General features: G+C 36.2%; 1 protein-coding gene across 1 annotated transcript in view; it reads left to right on the top strand.

Annotated features, from left to right (window-relative positions):
- Nucleotides 1–12150: 12150 nt before the first annotated feature.
- Nucleotides 12151–19427, top strand: part of LOC149184701 (uncharacterized) — a 45844-nt gene continuing 38567 nt past the window's right edge. The window contains exon 1 of the mRNA XM_089415419.1: nucleotides 12151–13081. Coding sequence (XP_089271545.1) covers nucleotides 12151–13081 — 931 coding nt within the window. The remainder of the gene's footprint in view (nucleotides 13082–19427) is intronic.

The raw sequence follows: 19427 nt of genomic DNA, 5'->3' as shown, positions 1-19427 counted from the left end.
CCCAATTCATCCATAAACCTTTGTAACCAAATCATTTCTTTACTAGCCTCTGTAGCAGCAACATACTCTGCTTTTGTTGTTGAAAGTGCAACAACACTTTGGATTTTTGAAACCCAACTAACAGTTGTTCCACCTACAGTAAATACATATCCTGTAGTGCTCCTCTTGTTTTCTCTGTCACCTGCCATATTTGCATCAACGTATCCCTGTAGAGCAATTTTTGAACCACCAAAGCAAAATGCTTGATTTGTGGTACCTCTCAAATACCCGAGAATCCACTTCACCGCCATCCAATGTTATTTTCCTAGATTGTTCATGTACCTGCTTACAACTCCCACTGCATGTGCAATATCAAGCCTTGTGCAAACCATTGCATACATTAAGCTTCCAACTGCTGATGCATATGGAACTTTAGACATATGAGCCATTTCTTCCTGAGCCTTGGGACACGCCTCCTTACTTAATTTGAAATGGCTAGCCAAAGGTATACTAACTGGTTTTGCATTCTGCATATTAAACCTTTTCAACACCTTTTATATGTACTCACTTTGAGACAATGTTAATTTGTGATTCTTCCTGTCTCTAGTTATTCTCATACCAAGGATTTGTTTTGTAGCACCCAAATCCTTCATTGCACATGAGTTTGCCAATTTCCTTTTGAGCACATTTATTTCCTGCATGTTAGAACCTGCAACAAGCATGTCATCTACATACACTAACAATATAATATAGCTGCCAGCATTTTGCCTTTTGAGATAAACACAATGATCAGAGTGATGCCTAGTATAACCTTGTTTAGACATAAACTTGTCAAATTTTAGATACCATTGCCTTGGAGCCTGTTTTAAGCCATACAAGCTCTTCTTCAACCTGCACACTAGTTTCTCCTTCCCTTTTACCTCATATTCTTGTGGTTGCATCATATATATCTCTTCCTCCAAATCTCCATGGAGAAAGGCTGTCTTTACATCTAACTGCTCAAGATGCAAATCTTTAGCTGCTACTAGACTTAGAATAGTTCTAATTGAAGTCATTTTCACAACATGAGAAAATATCTCATCAAAGTCTATACCCTTTTTATGTGCAAACCCTTTCACCACAAGTCTAGCTTTATACCTTTTTCTACCTCCATCTTCTTCCTTCAACTTGTAAACCCATTTATTCTGAAATGATGTTTTACCTGCAGGTAACCTGACTAAGTCCCAAGTCTGGTTATGTGCTAAGGAGTCCATCTCTTATTTCATGGCTTGCTACCACTTCTTCCCACTTTCTACATGCACTGCTTCTTCATAACATTCTGGTTCACCAGAATCAGTCAACAATACAAAATATAATGAAGGAGAGTATCGTTCAGGGGGTCTACTTATCCTGGTAGATCTTCTAACACCACTTTCAAGTGTTTGAAGTGCTTGTTGCTGTTGTGGTTGTTGTTCTAGCTGTTGACCATTATGATTTTCAGGCACCATCACTTTTTATGTGATCTCGTCAAGCACTGTGTATTCTCTGTTTTCTTTTTCCTGTTTCTTTTCCTGCAACTGATCCTTATACAAAACCTTTTCATTGAATATGATATCTCTGCTCCTAATGATTTTATGTTTTTCATAATCATAAAAGCAATAACCAAAATCATTAACATCATATCCAATAAAGGTACATTTCTTTGATTTTGCCTCAAGCTTTGTTCTATTTCCTTTGTTATTGTGGACAAAGGCTTCACAACCAAAAGTCTTTAAAAAAGAGTAGTTTACCTTTTTACCTGTCCATGCCTCCTTTGGAATACCACCATCCAAGGAACTTGAAGGCCCTCTGTTTATTAGATAAATAGTAGTATCTACAGCATCTTCCCAAAATTGTAAAGGCAATCCTGCATGCAATCTCATGCACCTTGCACACTCCATGATTGTCCTGTTCATCCTTTCTGACATGCCATTTTCTTGTGTTGTTCTTGGAACTATCTTCTCTCTACGAATTCCATTCTCTGAACAGTACCTATCAAACTCTTTGTTGCAATATTCACCTCCATTATCTGTTCTGAGACACTTCAACCTTTTTCCTGTCTCATTTTCAACCAAAGCTTTCCATTTCTTGAAAGTATCAAATACATCAGATTTATTTCGAATACAATAAATCCAGGTTTTTCTGGTTGCATCATCACTAAAAGTAACATAATAACGAGAGCCACCAAGAGATGATACCTGAGCAGGTCCCGATACATTTGTATGCACAAGCTCTAATTTTTAGCTCTTCTTTTCTTTCCCAACCCTAAGGAATCTGACTCTCTTCTATCTTCCATAAACACAATTCTCACAGAATTTTAAATCAACATGCTTCAAACCTGACAACAAATTTCTTGAGTGAAGAATCTGCATCCCCTTCTCACTCATGTGCCCGAGCTTATGATGCCACAATGCCGTATATTCTCCTGTAGAGGTTAAATAATTAACATAATTAGAAATACCATTGCATAAATACAATGTACCAACCTTTCCTCCTTTCGCTATTACCAAGGATCCTTTAGTGACCTTCCAGGTTTTATCTGTGAAAGTAGTTACACAACCTTCACCTCCCAACTGCCCTATTGAAATCAGATTTTTCTTTAGATCTGGGACATGCCTTACCTCCTTCAATAGCCATTGATTTCCATTCTGTTGTTTTATGAAAATTGTACCCATTCCAACGATTTTATAGGATTTATCATCACCCAATCGAACCTATCCAAAATCTCCTTGAACATAATCATGAAAATGTTTCTTATCAGGCGTGGCATGGAATGAGGCCCCTGAATCTACCACCCAAGCATCAATAATATTTTCTAATGAAAGAATCAAAGCATCTTGTAACACATCACCTGTTACATTCGCTTCATGATTAGTTTCTTGCTGCGCGTCTCCTTCTTTTCCCTTTCGAGACTTGCAGTCTTTCTTCAGGTGTCCTTTCTTCCCACATTTCTAGCACATTATCCCCGATTTGGACTTGGATCTGCCTTTTCTTGACTTACTGTGATATCTTGGGCTCTTTCCTCTTTCCATTTTTCTTCCCCTAGTCTCTGCAGTCAAGTCATTACCTGATGTCTCACCGGAGCTTTTCCGTTGCATTTCCTCGCTAAGGATTGCACCTACAACATCATCAAAATTTAAAGTACTAGATCCAGAGACAGAGTTACTAATGGCCATAACTAAACCATTCCAACTTTCTGGCAATAAGCACAGAAATAACAGAGCCCTAACTTTATCATCAAAGTTTACCCCTACAAAACTTAACTAACTTGTAACTGTATTAAAATCATTTAAATGATCAGCAACAAATCCACCTTCTGACATCTTCATATTAAATAAATGCTTCATAAGAAATACCTTATTTGAGGCCGAGGGTTTTTCATATAGTTTGGCCAATGTCGACATTAAACCCTCTGTTGTCATTTCCTTTAAAATATTAAACGCTACCGACGCTGCTAGGCACAGCCGTATTGTTCCAAGTGCCTTTCTGTCGAGAATATTCCATTCTATGTCTGTCATACTTGTCGGCTTCTTTGTCTTTCCGCTCAATGGTAGGTACAGATCTCTCTGATACAGATAATCTTCCATCTGCATCTTCCATAGCTGGTAGTTTTGGCTGTTAAATTTTTCGACCCTAAACCTACCATCTTCCTCCATTGCTCCCACTCGAACCAGGAACCCTTCTCTCCTGCGAGTTTATTAGCCAAATAGACCTTCGGCTCTGATACCAGTTGTTAGAAAATTATTTATTACAAAGCAATGAAACACATAAAATATTGCAGAAATATAAACATAGAAAACGCATAAAACAAGAGAGACACAGATATACGTGGTTCACCCAGTTTGGGCTACGTCCATAGAGAAACAGCCAGTCATTCTTTTTATATTATCCAACAAAATGAAGAGATACAACCTATAGCAGATCCACTGTAACGCCCTCTTCACTTTCAATCTCCTCTCTCTTCCTCGCTCAGAATACAGATATACATAGACGCAATACAATTCCCTCATATATAGTGAGGGGTTGCCTTCTAGGGCAAAAAACCCTAAACTAAACATAACTTCTACTGTCAGATCATCCGACTAATGAACAACCCAGATTGACTAGAAATTACTATACTTTTACAATCTTCCTGGGTATACATCCAGCTGAGACCTTTGAATACAAAAGATAATCAGGCTCCACACCCAACAAAAGGTGAGGGGTTTGTCAAATTTTGGGATGAGGACTAGGAAGGTCGAGTTAAAACCTTCATGCATTCTGCTTGTAATTTTGCATTTCTCAATAGCCAATAATAAATCCGACCCAATTAGCTCAAAGAAAGTGATGTAGAATTCCATGGGCTACCTGTACGGCCCCGACCTTTTGTCCTTGTTGAAGCATTTTAGCATTGATTCCAATTCCCCCAGTGAAACAGGCTCGTTTAAGGCCTCCACCTCTTCTCGCTCAACAAAATCTAGGGAGTACCTCAGCAATGCAGAGAATCTCAGGGAGGGTGGCGCCCCTAGGAGCCTTGTAAATATGTGAAAAATGACGCATTCCCATATCAACTAGCTGATTGAAAGTGCTAGCCTCCCTGCCCGAATGATCTTGCAGCTCCCATATGGTATTGATAGACTTTCTCCCATGAGCATATTGTTGAAAGAACTTGGAGTTTTCATCGCCTACTTTTAGCCAAATCGCTCTACTCTTTAAGCGCCATGTCTCCTCTTTCTGTCTCAAAAGTCTGATCTTCTCTATTTCTAGTTTGATTAGATGTTCCTTTGTTTCAGTAGATGCATAACTAGAAAGCCCTATGATTTCCAAATGTTTGAGGTCCCCTTCAATCCTTCGAAGTTCTGCCTCATCCTTTTGTTGTTTGTTCCTTGCCCAACTGATGGTTTTTTATTTTAAACAGGCCAAGTTATTTGCAATTACTTCAACTGAGGAGGAATGACCATTAGGGCTATAGTGAGTCCAAGTTTCTCTGACTATTTTGTGGAATTCAGCTTTAGAAAGCCAGGTCGAGTTGAACTTGAAAGGTGAATGGGGTTTATGGTTGTCATCCTGAATCTCCAAGAAGATCAGGGAATGATCTGATAGTCTACTAGATCCCACCCATTGATGAATGTGGTCCAATCTAGCTAACAATGGAGCCTTAATAAGAAAATGATCCAGCCGTATGGCCAAAGCATCCTCCCCAGTCCTTCTATTCCTCCAAGTCGGCACAAGATTTGTCGTTTCAATGTTTAGAAGGTCATGGGAATCCATCAAGACTTCGAAAAAGGCTGTTAAGGGGTCGGTCTGGGCCCTATTGCCCCAGGATTCCGCAAGCCCTAAAGAGAAGTTTAGGTCCCCACCAATGATCAAGTTTTCTGATTGCATGAAGTCGGCATCCAGGAGTCTTTCCCAGAATGACTCCCTGTTATGGTAGGGCCCGTAGATGTTGATGAGCTTGAGGGGGAGGTTGAAATCAGTAGAGATGATGTCTGCACCCAGTAACCCTCACCTCCCCAAACATTATCCAATCTTATCGATCTTTTGTTATAGCCTAGGGCACAACCTCCCGATCGTCCTCGAACATCCAAGTAATGAAAGACCCAATCCGAAAGAAATTTCATGAGCACATTGTTTAACAAGCTCCCTTCCCCTGCATAAAAATGACATCTAAACTCTCCAAGTTGCATAAACTTTTTAGTGCCAATTTTTTGTCCAAGCTGGCCAAACCCCTACAATTAAAAGAGAGGCACTTCATGGGGTAACTTTTGCTGGGTTTCCCTTTACTCTATGGACCCAGTCAATGGAAGTTTGAATTACCGAAGCAACCTCGATGCCAACCCTCCTGATAGCTTTAGATAAATGGGATTGTTTGCCCTTGGGGGGCTTCGAGGGAATGATAGGGAGGGGATCCTCATCTAGGCCGAAAGAAGAGATCTGAGTGATAGGTAAGGATCATAGCTTGTAGCTGTGAGAACCACTAGACCTTGGGTTGCCTCTAGGAGCCTGAGGAGGGGGAATCTGAATAATGGTGGGGGTAGAAATAAGGAGCCGGGAAGGAGATGATACTAATAATAATTTAGGGAACACAATTTTTTAACCCCAAAACCCGAACCAGACAATAACATAGATACAGATGCATTACCAGATAACAAACAATCATTAGAAAATAGAGGAGGGGGAAGAGGAGTACCCGAGAAAGGAGTATATTCTCTGGCTTGTGATCTGGTGAAAGGTGGTGCTAAGGTCCCGGGGTCTGGCTACGTAGGCATCACCCATGAATCATCTTGACTCGGCACTGAAACACCAGGAAGGTTCGAGTGTGAAGGAAAATCCACCTCCGACATTGGGGTTCTTGCCAAAACCAGAGAGCTCATAGGATCTACATGTTTCCCAGAAAGCAGGGGATAGCCTTTATACATGTGTCCAACCTCATGACATAGCCTACAGTGAAAAGGGATGCCCTCGTAGTCTAAAATCTTCCACCTGGTGGTCTTGCCCATCTTTAAGTGATAACTCTCCACCAATCCTTCCCTGGTTTCTAAATGCACCAAAATCCTTGCAATAGCCATGCAACCAGTGTCCTGGTAAGCCCTGTCATGGTCAATGCACTAAAAAATATCCTTCGCCCAGAATTAGAGAGGGAGGCCAGGGAGGGGAACCCAAATCAAACTTGCTCCCATGATTTCTTTCTCAGGATCAAACATTAGCGACCAACATTTTAGTAGGACTGGTGTCATTTCGATGTGCCTGTACCCCTTCTAGACCCAATCCACCGGTTTTGGCTACGACAAGATGATCGCGAACCAACCCCTTGACAATGTGATGACTGCTAGTAGCTTCTCCATCAGGTTCCCCCAAACCTCCGCAGTCCATTTCCTAAGGCGAGCTGGGGTGTAATTCCTGCCACGAACCCTGCCCACCAAAACCGTGCTCTCCATTAGAGCAGCTTGGGCCATGCTTATCCTAGCCTCGAACAGAAGGAGCCAACCACGTTCCCTAATTTTTGATAGCTTTGTTTTTTTCCTCCCCCAGATCTTTTTTGCGGGCTTGAGGGTGCTCCCTCCACCTAAGGGTTTTCGTCTGAGTCCAAGGATTGATTTTCTTCAGGCCCTATGTCTTGTCTAGAGATGTCATCGAAGAAACACAAGGAGTGAGCTATTGTGGTAGGGACCAGATGAGAATATCCGTCAGGTGTAGTTCCAAGAGTGTTGTAGAGTGGAGGCCAAATGCCCCGCACTTCCAAAGCCGTTTGACAAACCCCTGTCATCGATACACCCGTGCAACCTTAAAGAATATATGTACTCAACTAAGCTTGTGACCTGGACTGGAGCTTCGAGGGTGATAGGATGGAAAGGAAAGGAGATTCGAAACCCTCACCCAAACATAACAACCCATCTGATACTGTTGCGAACAGTTACGAGAAACCCATACCCTGAAGGGAAACCTCCATGTCTTCCATTAACATCGAGAGTTTGGCTACCTACACAGTCGATGGAAGGGTTGATTCTGGTTCCTTCCCCACTCTTGACATGTGTTTTTCTTCTACCCAGATATCTGATGGGGCCAAGGTGTCAGAGGAATAATCAAGCAGCTCCACATCCATGCATAAACCCAATATCGTTGAAGAGAAGGTTTTTGTTATGAGAAAATCAGGTGAAACCCCTGACAGATGCCGACCCCTATTGAATTATTTCAAGTCTCCCGGAGACTGACTATCGTTACAAGCCTTATCTGCCATGACAGTAGAAAATACCTAACTGCCACGAAAGATCAAACAGAAATACCCCAGGAAAACCGTGGCCGTTCACAACCTCTGACAGTGAAACCAAGTAAATTAACCCTGAGGAGGAGATTAATGGTTAAAAAGGACTCTTACCAAACTGTAAGAAAGTACCAACCGCATCCCAAACCCGTGAGCATGAGGGTAAAAAACAAATGGATTCTTTGGAAGAAGAGACAAATGATCCCCCCAGTAGTGTGCTTAGGTTATCACTGGAAAAAATCATTGTGGTTACCTCCAAAGATGGCTCAGGCACTACAATAACCTGTAAACAATAGCCCAACCTTCGAAACCCTCTCGCCTCTCCACCTTCTGTAAGTTTAGAAACTTTCGTCTGTATGTAGGAGAACATTTTCTTTTCATTTTTGTTTGCTTTGTTGTTGATTCTCTCCAAATTTTGGTCTTCTTCCATATATCTTCTGAGATGTTGTATGTTTTGGAATATTGTGTTTACATAGGGACCCTTGATAGAGATGAGAACCTTGGGGGCTGTGGAAATGGTGCAAGAGATGTTATAATGGAAGATAGGGAATCTGATTCCAGGGAAGAAGTTGTTGCATATGATTTTTTTGGTGATAGTAATATGCTTGCTAGAATGGTTGATGATTTGGGTCAGTCTGTTGGAAATGTTGGAACCAATATTTCTCGACGTAGCTCTATAGAGAATATTGTTGAAGCCAAAGAATGTGAGAATAATTTTCCTCTTGGCGAAGCACATATGCTTAATGCATATTTATTTTGAAATGTTTAGTGGTTGTCAATGTTAAATTTATATTGTTTTACAAATTTCTTTGTTGATGTTTTTTTGCAGAATTCTGTTGAGGTGAATAATAGTCGAGAAACAAATTTGCAAGCAATATCAGTTCGATGACTTGCACATGGACGATGCAACAATGAAGAAAATGTAAATTGTTTTTTATTTCATTAACAAATTTGATTTTTTTGTAGATATTTCGTTCTTACAAAGGTTATTTTCTTTCTTCCAAGAAAAATTTGGTCAGGTGTAATGAATGTAGAAGAATGATTTCCCATTATGTTATGGAAATAAATGATAAAACCAATACTCCAGTTCCACAAGTTGTTTCACATCATCGCCAAGCTAGAATGGTGTTTCGTAGAGAAAATGAAAGTGTTCGCTATCATTTTAGTGAACAAATGGTTGATGTGCATAAAAACTTTTGGTCAAGGATTGATAGTTTGTCTGTTGTGCATATGTGCCATGTATGTAATGAATGTTATCCTGGTATACAAGTTGTCAGATTGCATGAGGGGCCAATTTGTAAAATATGTAAGTTTGAGAAAGGTGCTCATCGATTTTCTCACTTTAACAACATGGATCCAGGTGAGCAGCCTGAGGTTCTAAGAGTTTTGACACAAGTTGAAGAGATGCTAATAGTGCGGGTAAATCCAATATTGCAAGTGACACATGCTTGTGGTGGTCAATATAAATATAGCGGCCACACAATATGTTTTCCACAAGATATTTCTTCAATTGCAAAGAAGCTTCCATGACGTGTTGAAGAACTAGATTTTTTGATTGTAAGAAGGTGAGGTGTTCAATCTGAATACTATGAATGCTATGTGAAGAGACAATGTGTGATGGATGCATTGTGTTATAAAATTGAAATGGACAAGTACTATAGGGATGTGGAAATTGACATGGATTTAGTTGCTTCTCTCCCGGAAATACCTACTGATGTTTCTAGAAGGTTATAATATGTTGATAGTTATTTTGATGATATATCTAGGATGGATGTAGAGATTGAAACAGACGGGGCTAATTGTTTGCACTGTCACCCGTCATCCTTTATTTCTCGCTTGCCTAATGAATCCTAGGAAGTTGATCGAATCAGAAGATTTATTGAGAATGAAAATAACACATCTGTTGAACCAATAGATTTTCCAAATATTGGTACATCTCCCATTAATGAATATAATACTGAAGGACTACTAGATATGGCGTTCCCCACTTTATTCCCTACAGGTGATGTTGATTGGTTGCATCCTCAAATTTGCAATGTTTAGATGCATGAATATGGTTTGCATCTATTGAGATTTTATGATCAAAGATTTGGAAGCCATCCTCAATTTTAATATTTCTTGTTGAATATGATTATGCGACATTGTATTTAGGGAACAACTTCATTTTTTTTGAAGAAAAATATTCATGAAAATGTGCTTGCAACTGTTTAGGAGTTGCGTCAACAACTTTATGATTTGCCAAATAATAAGTTGGCTAAGAAATTAATGCATTTTGGATCTTGTCTTAGGGGTACAAGAGCTTATTAGACAAAGTGTCATTCTAAATTAACTGATATGATCAACCAGTTGGGTTGCCCTACTTTGTTTTTTACATTGAGTGTGGCTGACACAAAGTGGCCTGATTTGCATAGTGTTATGCCTTCAACCAGAGATTGTCATTGACAAAGTGAGCATGCCAGAAATATTCAAAATGTTATTCAGTACCCGCATATAGTTGCTATGTACATGCACCAAAGATTCAATATCTTTCGTGACATAGTCTTGTAGAGATATCTTGGTGCTAGAGACTTTTGGTATAGGTTTTTTGTTCTTCCTTTTCGACAATTTTATAATGATTTGAAGGAAAATGTATGTTGTTATGATTTCTTATTATATTTTAACTGCATGTTTTCAATCTTTTTAGGTATGAGTGGAAACATAGAGGTTCCACCCATATCCACGGTTTTTTGTGGTTGCATGAAGCACCGAATATGGAAACATTGGATTGGTCGAATGTCACTGTTGTTGGAGTAGAAAAGAGGTACTTTAACAAATATGTTACAAAATGGAATCCATGTGATATACATCATCGAAATGTCATGATCCTTCTAACTTTAAATGATGACCCATGTCTGTTGAACACTAAACAACTTTTTTCTTACAATCCCAAAGAAGATTATGAGCATTTAGTGAATTGTGTGCAGAGGCATACAAAATGTAGTGTTGATTCTTATCTATGTAAAAAAGGGCATGTTCTTTCATATTGCTATCATGCTCCATTGGAGGTTCATGCAGAGTCAACATTGTCTATAGATGAAAAAGGGAGAAAAAAGTATGAACCAACACGAAATGATGACCGTTTAAATGTTCACAATGTTGATGTTTTAACAATGTGGCGAGCAAATGTTTATTGTCAGTCAGTTCTTTCTCGACATCAGGTTTTAAATTATATTGAAAAATATGCTTCAAAGGCAGAGAGAAGATCTAAAAGTTATCACGAAATGTTGTCTAGAGTTGCTGGTGGGAGTGGATCTAAGGCTCTTTTATTATATGTGTATAGAAGATTCCTTGTTGAGACGCTCATTGACTATGACATTGGATATCAAGAGACATTCCATTAGTTGATAAATATGCCTCTTGTTGTCTATAGTCGGAAATTATTCTCCTTGAATGTTGGAAAGAAAGTGTACCAAAGGGTTTCGCTGCATTCTGATGAATTTTTGTGTAGAAACAATTTCATTTAGGTTTATCAAAGTTAACTTGTTTTTTTGGAACATTTATGCTTGATAGAAACAAAAAGATCATGGAGTTTTGAGGAGAAGCGTAGGTAGGACAGATGGAGGCCACATGATAAGAATGCTATAATTCATGTTTGGACACGGTTTTATGTTGTTCCTGATGAGGGGTCAAAAGAGTTTGAAACGTTTTGTTGGAGTGAGTTTCTTTTATACAAGTTGTTTCGTGATGTTGGTTCAGATATTGGGTTGTCTACTGAAAGTATTGTTGAGAGTTGGAGGAATTGGAGATATCATGCGTGGCATGTTGATCAAGGCCCTTTTCCAAATGAAGGTGATGAAGAGGATGTGGAGCCGCTTATACATGAAGAAAATGTTGATCGAGATTTTGAAGAGTGGCAGGTTTTTTCGCAATTAGTTATTTTAAGTTGTGTAAACATTTCAGACCTTGATAATCTTGGTAGAAGGGACTTTGATGTTGATTAAAATTGGAAGGAAATGATGGTCTCAAATGATTTTTTAGAAGAAGGGGTCAATTTTGTAAAAGATGCATAGTCTGTAGGTGTTTTGAATTGTGGGTTTGTTAGGGACACATATTTGTCACCTTCCTCTCTATAGGAAAAACAACTAGATTCTTTTGAATATATTTTTCAAAACTTTGATAATGGTGAAAATGATGGTGCTTTGAAAATGATTATTCCAGGCACTACCGGAATAGGGAAGTATTCTTTCATTGGGTGTATTTCTCATGCTCTTTCTAGTGCAACAACAAATGGAAAAAGTCCTTTGTTATTTCTTGCTCCAACTATTATTGCTACTTTTAACATATGTGGGAAAACAATACATTTTGCTTTAAAAATTCTTATAAAAGATATAAAGCCACTATGTAGGTAGGCTTTGGTAGTGTTCCAGGACAAAATGAGGCATGCTCGATATATATTGATTGATGAGATTAAATTTATAGGTCCAAGTCTATTCATACAAATAGATTCTCGTTTGCGAGAAGCCTTTCCTGAAAATAAGGATTGTCCTTTTGGTGGTAGGTCCATCATTCTTGTGGGTGACCTTGCCCAGCTGCCTCCTGTTAAGGATAAACCCTTGTATGCAGGTAGAAAAACTAGGAAAGTTTTGTGGGAAATCTTCAACATTGTAGTGGCTCTGGAAAAAATTTATAGGCAGCAAGGAGATGATCCGAGACAAGCATCTTTTCACAATCTTTTAACCAATATTAGAAATGCAAAGCCTTCTCTTGTTGATTGGGATTTTCTTATGACCCGTGTTGATAGTTTCTTGGATCGACAAGAAAGGATTTTGTTTGATTCTTCTATTCACTTATTTGTGACGAATAATCTCGTCAATTTGCACAATCAAAAAATGCTTAAAGTGTTAAATTCTCCTATTGTGAGATGTGTTGTAGAAAGTAGTAGAAGAACAAAAATAAGTGATAGTGATGATGATATATTGGAGCATGAAGTATTGCTATGTCATGAAGAGCACATGATGTTAATGTGTAATTTGTGGGTTGAAGCTGGTCTGGTTAATGGTGCACTTGGATATATTGAAAATATTTTCTTTGCGCCTAGTTCAAAGCTGCCACAACTTCCACAATTTGTTACAATTATGTTTGAAAAGTATTGTGGTGTTCCATTTGATAAGGATTCTCCAATTCTTGTACCGATTTCGCTTGTTCTTAGGGGGAATATGAGGCAAATGCCTTTGAAAATGGCATGGGCATTGACAATACACAAATCACAGGGGATGACTTTGCAACGAGCCACTATAGATATTGGAGACAGAGAGAGGCAGGGTCTAACATTTACAACTATATCGAGAGTGAAATCAATAGATGGTTTGCAGATTTCACTGCCTTTTTCTTTTCAACGTTATGCAAAAATGAAAGATAGTGCATATGTTACACTTAGAAAGAAAGAGGAGGAGTGATTAAAGTCAATATCATTTTTGGGGTATTTATCTTCAATACAGTTTACTGTTCATGAATTATTTTTTTGTATTTTTTCTTCTTGGTTCCAATTATTTGTATGCATCTGTTTAAGAAAAAATAAGATTACTTCTCTTTAGTTATTATTTTTTGCAATTATTTGTATGCACCTTCATAAGTTCTTTGTTTTCCTTTTTGTTGATTTGAATAGAATTGTTGATTACTGAAGTAAGTAAATTGACTATTTCAGAGCAATTGTTGTTTGATTGCTTGAATTGTAGTTTTTTGTGTTTTTTTCTCTCGTTCTTTTGAATCTTTTTATATTTTTGTTTGAATATGAAATAACCAAAGACATAAATCAATATTTTTCTTTCTGTTAATTTACTTTCTTTCAATGTACTGATTATAATTGTATGTTTTTGTCAATTATTCACATATATAGAGAACAATGATGGTAATTATTACATGAGAGCAATTAATTCTATTACGAAAACCATTAGTTTTTTTATCTTTATTCGCGCAAAGTTTGATAGAAGACATGGCTTCCATCCTGATTTTGTCAATGAACATATTTGTGTTTTGAGTGTAAACAAATTAGATGTTCAAACTTTATATCATTTGCACCGGAGAGAATTAGGGAGGAAGAAAAGAATGGATTGGCTTGAAAGCGTGAAGTATCATTATCATTATCCTATTGATTTGAATTGGTGTTGATTTTTCCACCACTCTAGGTGTGTTTTGGAAGAGGCTGTTATGAAATAATCATGTTTTGATCAAGTGTTGAGAGTTGAATTTAGTTGTGGAATGTGTTATTATTGTTATTGTTATTTCTTTCAATGTTAGTAAAGTTTGTGTTGTTGTCATTGGTTTGTAATGTTTAAAATTTCATCTCATTTTTTTGTCGCATTACGACCGAGATTGTGAGAATCATCCTTTCTTAACTATCGTCAATGCTTGTTAGTGATTCAAAACAATTGTTGTTGATGTCGAAATTTATGTTCTCTTCAATGCATTTTCTTTTTCCTATGCTTATACTTTTTAGTATTTGTATTTATATTGGGTTTTTTTTAATTTTCTAAAATTATTTTCATGTAATTATATTAAAACTTTTATTTCTTTAATTTATATTGTTTTATCTTTTATTGTATTATTTATATTGTTTTATCTTTTATTATATTAATAGTATTTTGAATAATAATATTTTTCATTTTAAAAAATAGTATTATTATTAATAGTGTCAATTACGAACATTATTTTAGATTTTTAATTAGCAACATTTTACATTGGTTAATGATATGGTTTTGTATTTCTATTTCAGTTATTGATTTTTGTTATTAATATTTTATCGTTAATTTGATTGTTTATTTTATCATATTTTCTGTCATAAATAATGTTATATATTTAGGTTATTAAATTTTATTAATATGTTTTTATCTAATTTCATGCTTTGTCTTATTAAATTGCCTTCAATTATTTTTTATAATATTTTCTTATATGTGCTATTATTAATTTCTAAAATTACTTTAAGTTGTTATTATTATTAATATAAATTATTATATTATATGGCTATCGACGTTTATCAACCAAATCTATATTAATATAAATGTGGTTGTGCTAGTAGTTCCATTTATTTTGTTCTTTTCGTAATTAAATTTGATTTATTAATTATATTTAATAACAAATCATAAATAATTAACTATTTAATTGTATTTTAAACATTGTCGTTGTTGTTTTTTTTTTGTAAGCTTGGTAGGACCTTTCTTTTTCATTAACATCAAAATAGGGCAAGTTACATCCATATCCATATGGTTAGGTGGCCTCAACTTGACCAGAGGGAAACCTGATCTATTGGCCACCTAATGACATGATAAACCATCCAGTAACAAAATGCGATAAGTATAATAATCCATGACAATGTACTACCTAAAATATAAATAACTATAAACATACCTATAAACATACTAGACACTATAGGGCAGTTGCATACAATAAAAAGAAAGATAGAGGGACAAGCTAATCATCTTCCGAAGACTCGACATGAGAAGGGTCCTTCGCGCTAGAGCTAGGGAGATCTATTTGAGGGATGCATGGTATGTACTACTCAATATGGTTGAGGCACCCATTCCACTTCTGTAACTGAAACTAAATTTTCTAAAATTCCTTGCTATAATTTGGAAACCCATGAGTGGTCGCGGCCCCACCAGACGAAATCTAATCTAATGCTTTGGCCAAGAGGCTCTTCATCAACCAATACAAGTGCAACGTTTGCTTGAACTGAGTTGCCTTGCCTCTAGTATGACCAAGACCAGGGGTTAATGTTTTCCATTCGTCCAAATCGATGTCCATAATCCATGCTTTCTGATTAAGCTCTTCTTCCCATTCCTCGATCAGCTAACGAACCTGAGCCGAGGTTCCCTCATGATACATTGGTACCGCTTCATTGATGATACTTGAAAGTGACTTTAGGCCCCAAGCTCTGCCCCTAGAGGATATTGGTTGGTTACCCCCAGGGGATTCCTTGGAGCTTTTCCTTTGGCCACGTGAGCTCTGGGAAACCTTGCCCTTTCCGGAGGTGGAACGAGCCATGAGAATTCAGCTCCTGCAATTATTTTAACTAACAAATAGAGGCCCCGTAAACCACCCAAATGGGATCTTTAACCCAAAAACACAAAGTTTCCAGGGGTCACGACATAGTCGAGGACCTGCTAGAGGAAACAGATGAGAGGCCAGAAAATGAACCAGACCCCAATTCAATTGACTGGCACAAATAAACAACTGGAAAGAAAGAAACCCCTTGAACCCGTAGGCACCACCTTTCGAGGAACCAAAAGACATAATTGTAAGTTGAGCCACCCTCATACCAAATCCCTGGAGGTTCTAACTCAAAACTATTGACATACATGCAAGAAAAGAGGCCCCTTAGATGGGGATAGAGAAAAAAATATCGAGAAGCGGTGAGAGAACCACAACCAGTATAATACCAAACACCACAGACACAGGAAGACAAGAAACAAAAGAAACCGCTTCCACTTTTGTATCCTCCACATAGAAATCCATATATTCCACCTTTCGAAGTGACCAAGTTGCATTAGAACCTTTCAACCCAAAGGCCAACAAATAGATATAACAAATCATAGGGGCACAAATAGAGGAACTGTAAACATACCCGTGAACCAGAGCTTGAAACAACCGCTACTGAACCCGCACCTAGGGAAAATGCATAGGCGAAGCCTTCTCCAAACCACCTTTTTGCTCTAACCAGAGCGGAGGGAAACATAGTTCACTGTCAAGAAACTTATCAAACTTACCATGGAAAACACTGGTTATCCCATCCACACTTATGCCCCTACCACCTTTGAGGATGGCATTAACTCCTCACATGCAAAGAACCACCTTTCTATGTGCTTCGTGCATGTGGAGGGTGGTGAGGAGGCACCTTGGGATTATCAACCTCATTCATATGCAAGTCTTATTACCACCAACTCGCAACCTGATCAGAGAACATTGTTTTATTTTATATTAATAATATTATTACTAATAATAATTTAAATTAAATAATTAATTATTTAAAAGTATTTTAAATAATTTTTTTTATTGTATAATTATAATAATAATAATTTGATGTATTTAAAAAAATCATGTTAGTACAAGTGCTTTAGCTATACCTCTCTTTATTTACACATTTAGTGGAATTTTATTTTTAAGTATTCGTCTCTTTATATACAAAGTTAATATAGACTAATTTTAATTAAAATGAACATTGATATATTTTATTCATAAATGATATTATTTTTTTATTATTTATATATATTTTTAACTATAACATATTTAACATTATATTGAGCCTAATCAAAAAATATTTTTTCTTGAAAAAATGTACTGAAAAAGAAGATTGTCGAGGTAAAAAGAATAATAACTTGATACTATATGTATTTTTGAAATATTACATACAAATTCTATATTGTATAAAAAAAATAGCGTAGTCTAACTTATAGACAAAATAACCTTCTTAAGGATAATTTTTCTGGTTAATTTTAACCAAAATCCGAGAGAGAAATTTTTAAAACTTGAGTTTAAATTGTTTAATCTGTATAATTCGAGTGCCCTAGGGGTTTTTTAGGGTGCCAAATCCATTTATGCATTCAAAAATGTATTTTAAACAACAAAAAATCTTGAAATGATATTGGCGTATTTAAGTGAAGTCCGGTGAAAATTATTATTTCGTTTATAATTAAACTATGCCTAAAAAATAATAATAATTTAATGAAAAATATAAAATTTAAATAAATAATAATAGACCTCCTATAATTTCGGTGTTAAAGATGACTGGAAGAATCATAATTGTTGACAATCAATTAATTAAAAATGGTTGTTCTTGGTTGTCCTTGAAACAAGATTGATAGCTCGATGAACCACCTATGGGTCCAGCATAAACTTCACATGAGGAGTGGAATATATATGTTTTATTTAATCGTAATTAAATGATGAAAGACTTTGCAGGAGGAGTGGAATATATATATGTATATGTTTTATTTAATCACAACTAAGAGATATAAAATAAATCCTTTGCTAGGTTGGAAACCAAATTACGTTGAAATGGGTTTCCAAGAATGATCATACCTATTCATCATTGAATTGTTTCAAAGGAATTGCTTTTGTCCATATTGTGAAGTAATCAATAGCTGTGAGAATGTATTTATGTAATTTTTAAGAGTTTGGATTAATATCATCACTAATATCTAATCCCCATTATTCGAATGGTCCTTTGACTTCAACATGTTGAAGAGGAAGAGCTAGTCTTTTTTCTTTTCCTGTTGTTGTTTGACATTCTTTACACTTCCTTGCATATGAAAAAGAATCCTTGAATAGAGTGGGCCAATAATAGCCTACTCGTAAGATTTTATGTGTAGTGGTTTCTCCTCCAAAATTTCCACCAGAAGGTCCATCATGTAACTCCACTAAAACCTTTTCTGCATCATTTCTCAAGGCATCTTAGTAAAACATCATCATAATTTTTTCTAAAAAGAATGTCATCAATTAATTGATATTTAGAACATTTCAACCATAAAGATCTTTTTTGTTTGATTGATAGATGGTTTGGAGTAGTACCATGAATTAAGAAATGTTTTATATCTGCATACCATGTATTTGTTGGTACAAGTACGTACAAAATTTGTTCTTGATTCATTTCAAATTCATTGTACCATCCTACTTCAAAATTGGAACTTTGATCTTCCTTTGGGTGATATCCTTCTGCTTCAGCTGATAATTTACACAGACCTTGTCCTCTTATGACTTTAGATGGTTTAATTTCTAAATCATATTCTTGCAATGTAGTCATCCAGTTTTCTCTTTTTTCTCCTAAGTCCTTTTGAACCAACAAATTTCTAACTGTAAGATGGGGAACTATCACTTTAGTATGAGATAGCAATTTTCATATCTTTAAAATTATTTTGATTAAGAACTACTGTATAAGAGATATCCTATGCAAATGTATACAAAAAAATTGTTTAGCAAAATTTGGACTGATTAATGATGGATAACAATGGCTTCTTTGATCTTTTGAAAAGCATTCATTTTCCTTAATTTTTGTTGAAAAGGTTGAGTGTCAGATTTGATTGGAATTACATGTTGTATGATTTTAGTATCATAAACTTTCAAATCATCATAAGTCCAAGAGAAAACATCCTTGTATTGCTTGAATAATTTGATAAATCTGGATCTTTCTGTAGGTGTAAAATTGCTTCCCAAATTAACATTTTGAGGTTGTTTTTCTGTTCCCAAATTAACAACTTCAAATTGCATTGAATAACTATTAGTTTTGAAATTTGTACTCCCTTTGAATTTATTTTGAAAATCATATAAATTTTTCAGTCGGACTATGGATTTTGGAATAAAATTTTGATTTTTTGAATCATTCGGAAAGTCAGATCACAATTGAGCAGTATGTTGATCTTCATCAATAATAGATCCTTTGAAAGTATCTTGAAAGGTTAAGAAATATTTGGTTTTATCGTCATCATCAAATACTATCAAAGTTTGAATATTGTCGGGAATTGAAGGTTTAAACAGAATTTCGACTTAAAAAAGTCATGGAGAAAAAATTTCAACTCGCAGTAGCTTTGATGAAACATTAGCAAGTAGATTAGCATCAGAATTTTGAGAACAGGGTATAGAATCTAACTCAAAGTTATCAAATTTCTGAGCTAAGTCCCATACTTCTTTTCTGTAATTTTTCAAAAGGTTGGATACAAAA

The sequence above is a fragment of the Pinus tabuliformis genome, chromosome 3_2 (assembly GCF_031772625.1).
Source record: "Pinus tabuliformis cultivar Carrire ecotype Pingquan chromosome 3_2, CPIR1, whole genome shotgun sequence".
NCBI lineage: Eukaryota > Viridiplantae > Streptophyta > Pinopsida > Pinales > Pinaceae > Pinus > Pinus tabuliformis.
Note: the sequence above shows the minus strand (reverse complement) of the source record. Positions and strands in the feature narration are given on the sequence as shown.